This window comes from Tupaia chinensis, unplaced genomic scaffold (assembly GCF_000334495.1).
Source record: "Tupaia chinensis unplaced genomic scaffold, TupChi_1.0 Scaffold000061_1, whole genome shotgun sequence".
NCBI classification, from domain to species: Eukaryota; Metazoa; Chordata; class Mammalia; order Scandentia; family Tupaiidae; genus Tupaia; species Tupaia belangeri.
Window position 1 is genome coordinate 2,251,844 of NW_006159519.1, and position 6,647 is coordinate 2,258,490.

The window sequence follows — 6,647 nt, forward strand, 5'->3', positions numbered from 1 at the left end:
CTCTGGCTTTCTGGCAAGCACATGTGCCCTACAGCAAAAACCTCTCAAAAAAAAAAAAATTTTTTTTTAAAAGAACACTGGGGCCAACAGATAGCATGGTGGTTAAGGTGCTGGCCTCCTACATGGCTGTCTGTGGTTCGAGCCCTGGACCTGACAGCTTGAAAATCACACCGGGTGTATGTGCATGAGTGCCCAAAATCCCAGGAAAAGAATGAAAGACAAGGGATTGCAGTGGGTCCATTCCCTTTGGGGGTGATTTCTCACTTTCCCTCTCTTTGGCTCTTTGAGTAAGCCAAAAAAGAAAATAATAATACTGAGCCAAATGAAAGAGATTTTCTCACCAACCACAATGTCTCGCTGACCAAACGCTTTTAACTTTCCCTTCCCTTGCAACCCCGAGACACGCAACCCCTACCATGTGATCCAGCTGCTCCATGACACATTCCACGATCTCGGACTTGCTTTCTAGCAGCTCGGGAGCAAACTTCTCATTCAGCCAGGCCTAAAAGGCAAAGCCGAAGAAAGTGAGCACCACTCGTGATGGAGCAAAATGCTCCGGGACAGTTCACATGAAAACCACAGATTCCCCTGCATGCTTGGGATACTGGAAGTACTTTAAAGACAAAATGTGTCTAGAGATGGTTTTTCTGTGTTCTTTCAGTGGAGAGGCTGGGTTCACAACCTCAAAAAACCCCAACGTTAAAAAACAATAATCAAGGGGGTACAGCAAGTGGCATGGTGGTTAAGGTGCTGGATTCTCACACGATTGACCATGATTCGAGTCCCAGACCTGGCAGCTTGCGTCCTCTCTCTCACTCTCTGGTCAAATTGAAAAAGAATAAATAAATAAAATTAAATAAATAATTCTAAAACAAAAACAAAAAAACCCAACATTAAAAAATACTAATGGCGATGTACTTCGGCCATCAGCATGAGAGCCGCTGCCTAGTACCCCCACCTGGTGGTCAGTCAGTCCCTTTCACCAAGTACCATGAACACCTTTCGACTGCTTCACCAGCTACTTGCCACCAGAGGGCGCGAGCACCTCTTCTATTTTGAAAGAGAGAGCAACCCAAGATGGCAATCCATCCATCTGGTCATTCCTGAAGCTCAGGGCTCTTAGTTTTTCATTCATCATTATAATATCTGAGAGAAAATGGATATTTATCCTACTGATGGGGGGAAAAAAAAAGACCCAAATTAACTCACCAGTGGCCCCAGAATATAAAGAATCATGTCAAAATAGAAATGGATACTCATCCATTGAACAGTTTTGGAGCAAGGGCTAAAGCCCTAGCATAATTATACTCAGGCCTGGCTGCTCGGGACATCTTAGAGAGTAACGCTTGAAGAACTGGCCTGCACTATATTGTTCACCTTTTCATTTCTATCAATCTGAGAGGTATGAAATATCTCCTGATTTTCATCTTCATTTCCTGATTTCTAAAAAGGTTACGCCTTTTTTCATATGCTTACTGGTCACCTTGGTGTACTCTTCTGGACATGCCTGTGAAGTCTGCCTTTTTTAAAAAACATTGATTTATTTATTTGTTGTGATTTTTGGGCTGCCACATCCAGGACTTGAACTGTGGTCGGTCATATGGGAGTCCAGCACCTCGAGCACCATGCAACCTGCCAAACCCATGAAGACTGTTTTTCTATTGGGCGGTCTAAAAAGCCCGTCTGCATACCCTGGGTAAGAATCTTTCTTCAGTTACGTACTTTGCAAGCATCTTCTCCCAGTTTGGTAGTTTGCCTTTTTACTCTCATCAAGGAATATAAACAGAAGTTTCTAATTTTTAATGTAAAACTGAGAACTCCAGTTTCCTTTATATATATATATATATATATATATACACATACACACACACACACACACACACACACACACACACATTTTACTTTTATTCTGATGAAACATGAGTTCTTTATTTCTTTATTATTTATTTTGGAAAGATTTTTGCTATAGGGTGTGTGTGCTCACCAAAGAGACAGAGACAGAAAGTGAGAAATCACCCCTGGGGGGGGATGGCCATGCTGCAATCCCTTCTCCTCCATCCTCCTCTAGGCATTTTGGGCACGCATGCACATGTCCCCAGCATGTTTCAAGCCACTGGTTCAGGACTCAGACTGCAGTCAGCCACAAGGGAGTCCAGCACCCTAACCACTACACCACTCGCTGGCCCCTCCCTCTTTCTTTCTCTCTGTCTTTCCTCAGTCAATGCTCATGTCCTCTGGCAAAATTAAAAACAGACCAAAAAAAAAAAAAAAGATGAATCACTGTGAAATAATAAAAATTACATTTAAAATCTGTCCTCCCTTGGGGCCGGCAGGTGGCATGGTGATGAGGAGCACTGGACTCCCACATGGCTGGCTGCTGTTCGAGTCCCAGACCTGGCAGCTTGCTGTCTCACTTTCCCTCTCACTCTCTCTCACTCTGTCCCTCCCTGTCAAATTAAAATAATAAATAAAACAAAGTTAAAAAAATAAAATCTGTCTTCCCTCAGTTTTATCACTCATGATAGCACGTATGGCAGGAAAGAATAAATAATGAACACTAAAGTAGTCAACATGAGAAAGTTCTGGAAAGGAACCTTAAAGGGCAAGGACATGAATAAGGTAGCAAGCATAGTGGATTAAGAGCACATGTTTTGGAGCCTGAGAAAACTAGTTCATTTCCTGGCCTGCTGCCCTCGTGTGACCTTGGGCAAGGTGCCAGCTTCAGTTCCCACAGCTCTAAAATGGAGATAACAGGGAGAGTGGCCATTAGCTGGGGGTTTAGCATGTGTCAGACAGCACGCTAAGGACTTTACAAATATTATCTTTTCTAATTTGCTAATGGGTATGGATGCTTGCTAGAGAAGCAAAGAGAGAGAGAAGGAAGGTGAGAGCACACCTTCCACAGGGGACGGGCACGCCGCAATTCCTTCTCTCTCTCTCCTTTCGGGACTCTGGGCACACACATCCAACAGTTTTGCAAGCCTCTGGTCCAGGACTTGAACTGCACAAATGTATGAGATCCAGCCACCTTCACCACCTTGCCACTGGCTGGCCCACAGATTGCACCTCATTTACTCCTCTCAGCGACTCAGAAACAGCCACTATTAGTACTTGCATTTTTAAAGTCAAGGAGAGCCTTGAGACAAACGATGCAACTTGCCGAAGGCCGCATAACAGACTAGCAGCACAGACTAAAATCCAGATAGTCTCAACTCCACACTCGAAAGGCTTCTGGAGAAGTCTAAAGAATTTCATACAATTACTGGCACACAGGAAATACTCAACAAATCAAAGCTAGGTAGCTATTAATACTGAAAGGAGAAATAGGTCAGGAATGATATGTCGGATAAACAGTGGAATTACGGGGGAGTTGAGTCAAGAAAATAGGTGGGAGGAAAAGGAATATGGCCAGTTTTCTCTCTCTCTCTCTCTCTTTTTTTTCTATAGGGCGCATGCGCTCGCCAGACAGATGGAGAGACAGAAAGCGAGAAATCACCCCCCAGGGGGGATGGCCACGTCGCAATCCCTTCTCCTCCATTCTCCTCTTGGGATCTTGGGCACGCATGCACACGCACCCGGCGTGAATTTAGGCCACCGGGTCCAGGACTTGAACCATGGTCAGTTACATGGGAGTCCAGCGACATAGCCATTACGCTAACTGCTGGTCCTGGTCAGTTTTCTCTTAAAGAAGGTGTTTTGGGACTTTTTTTTGCCACCCTGGCCAATCTCCAGGGAAAAAGTGGATGTCTCAAGGTTCCAAGTAGAGAATGTGCAAGGCTCCGTCACATCTCCAGGGCCCCTGTGGATACCAAGAGGACTCTGGCTCTGTGAACTGTCCTATGAAATGTGTCTAAAGCTGTCCCTCACTGAACCCGCTTGAAGATTTCATTAGATATTAGGAGTTTTTTTTCTTTTTTAATAAATCTAGATATAAATTATAGTTTTAATCAATATTGAACAGTGTATATATATATATATCTCCTTTTAAAAAATTATTTATTTAATTCCATTTGTTATTATTTTTTAATTTGACCAGAGAGAGAGAGAGAGAGACAGAGAGAAAGGGAAAGCGAGAAAGCAAGCCATCAGGTCTGGGACTCGAACTATGGTCAGCCATGTGGGAGTCCAGTGTCTTTAATCACCATGTCACTTGCCAGCCCCTCACTCTTTCTTCTTAACCTGCTGATGTGATGAGGCCACAGCTCTTACCTTTGTTCCTGCACTGCTGTGTGTCCTCCTGTAAGGGCTTGTGTTGTGTGGGAAGGCACAGGTATTACTCATAATCATACAAGCTTTAAAAAGTGGGACCCAGGGGCCAGCAGACTGCACAGCAGTTACATTGCTGGACTCCCACGTGGTCGACCACGGTTTGAGTCCTGGACTCAATGGCTTGAAAATCACACTGGGCGTGTGTGCATTCCCAAGATCCCTTTTATTTCTTCCAGGAGAGAGTCAGGCACTCAAAACAAGGTCCATCCACTCCCAGTCTCAGCCAGCAGGGTCACTGGCACACTGACACACACAGGACGTGCACAAGGAGACTGACTAAACACGACCCTGAGAACTTTCCGTGTGAGTCCAGTTATGTCATCTGGCCTCAATATTAGGACGTTTCTAGCAGAGAATGTCGCTGCTACATCCTATTCCTAAATAGGTGATAAGATCTAGTTTCAGTTCTTTTTAAATTTTAGGCCTAGAATTCCATTTTTTTCATGTTCTGATCCCTGATATCTGCACCATGGAACCAAATAAAACGGTGAAGATTGGAGGAAAGGGATCCTTTGGGCATGCTTACCTGCTCTAGCCTTTCAATGAGCTCTGCAGGAGTCAGGACCACCTCCTCACCTCCCTCCTCCGAGTCCTGGCCTGGGAGATCCAGCTCCTCTGCCATCCTCTCTGAAGCCAGAAACACAATGAGGAGGAATCAATGCCCTGCAATGCGTTTTCCCTGTACTTGTGAGACTAGGCAGCGATGGAGTTGGAGGAGAAAGTGTGGTGGGTCGTAGAGGCCCAAGGGCAGTGGCTAGACAACTCATCCACTAGCTCCAGGGCTGGGCCTCTTCCGGTAAGGCGCAGGGCGGGCCCGTTTCTCACACTGGGCACCCATTACCACTTGTCTTTCCAGCAGAGGTCCTTTTCCTCGGAACTGTGCCCGACTGGGGACAGGCACTTCTAAATACTGGGGTCAGCATAGTCGCCCCATAATGCTGCGAGAACTAGGCAAGCCTGAGCGCCAGAGCCACAGCCCCGGTGACCTCGGGGCAGTCAGGGGCTCCCAGGCCTTAAGAAGGCGGGAATGGGGACGAGGCAGGCCCAGAGGCCTCGGGGCCCGTGAGCACCTTCCCCTTCTCCTGGCCCCCGCTTCTGGGACTCGAACTATGGTCAGCCATGTGGGAGTCCAGTGTCTTTAATCACCATGTCACTTGCCAGCCCCTCACTCTTTCTTCTTAACCTGCTGATGTGATGAGGCCACAGCTCTTACCTTTGTTCCTGCACTGCTGTGTGTCCTCCTGTAAGGGCTTGTGTTGTGTGGGAAGGCACAGGTATTACTCATAATCATACAAGCTTTAAAAAGTGGGACCCAGGGGCCAGCAGACTGCACAGCAGTTACATTGCTGGACTCCCACGTGGTCGACCACGGTTTGAGTCCTGGACTCAATGGCTTGAAAATCACACTGGGCGTGTGTGCATTCCCAAGATCCCTTTTATTTCTTCCAGGAGAGAGTCAGGCACTCAAAACAAGGTCCATCCACTCCCAGTCTCAGCCAGCAGGGTCACTGGCACACTGACACACACAGGACGTGCACAAGGAGACTGACTAAACACGACCCTGAGAACTTTCCGTGTGAGTCCAGTTATGTCATCTGGCCTCAATATTAGGACGTTTCTAGCAGAGAATGTCGCTGCTACATCCTATTCCTAAATAGGTGATAAGATCTAGTTTCAGTTCTTTTTAAATTTTAGGCCTAGAATTCCATTTTTTTCATGTTCTGATCCCTGATATCTGCACCATGGAACCAAATAAAACGGTGAAGATTGGAGGAAAGGGATCCTTTGGGCATGCTTACCTGCTCTAGCCTTTCAATGAGCTCTGCAGGAGTCAGGACCACCTCCTCACCTCCCTCCTCCGAGTCCTGGCCTGGGAGATCCAGCTCCTCTGCCATCCTCTCTGAAGCCAGAAACACAATGAGGAGGAATCAATGCCCTGCAATGCGTTTTCCCTGTACTTGTGAGACTAGGCAGCGATGGAGTTGGAGGAGAAAGTGTGGTGGGTCGTAGAGGCCCAAGGGCAGTGGCTAGACAACTCATCCACTAGCTCCAGGGCTGGGCCTCTTCCGGTAAGGCGCAGGGCGGGCCCGTTTCTCACACTGGGCACCCATTACCACTTGTCTTTCCAGCAGAGGTCCTTTTCCTCGGAACTGTGCCCGACTGGGGACAGGCACTTCTAAATACTGGGGTCAGCATAGTCGCCCCATAATGCTGCGAGAACTAGGCAAGCCTGAGCGCCAGAGCCACAGCCCCGGTGACCTCGGGGCAGTCAGGGGCTCCCAGGCCTTAAGAAGGCGGGAATGGGGACGAGGCAGGCCCAGAGGCCTCGGGGCCCGTGAGCACCTTGCCCTTCTCCTGGCCGCCGGTCCCTCCCACCC

At 47.4% G+C, this 6,647-nt stretch overlaps 1 protein-coding gene across 3 annotated transcripts in view; it reads right to left on the bottom strand.

The window, feature by feature from the left end:
* GINS4 (GINS complex subunit 4) overlaps positions 1-6,647 on the bottom strand; it is a 17,809-nt gene that overhangs the window by 10,889 nt on the left and 273 nt on the right. Inside the window, exons 2-3 of one of the 3 annotated variants that reach the window (XM_027765485.1) lie at positions 6,069-6,169; positions 416-502 (exon numbers count right to left, since the gene is read on the bottom strand). In XM_027765485.1, the coding sequence (XP_027621286.1) occupies positions 416-502; positions 6,069-6,169 (188 nt within the window). Of the gene's footprint in view, positions 1-415; positions 503-4,795; positions 4,920-6,068; positions 6,170-6,647 lie in introns of those variants that run through there. The other 2 variants (XM_006141676.3, XM_006141677.3) reach the window with 2 other exon arrangements.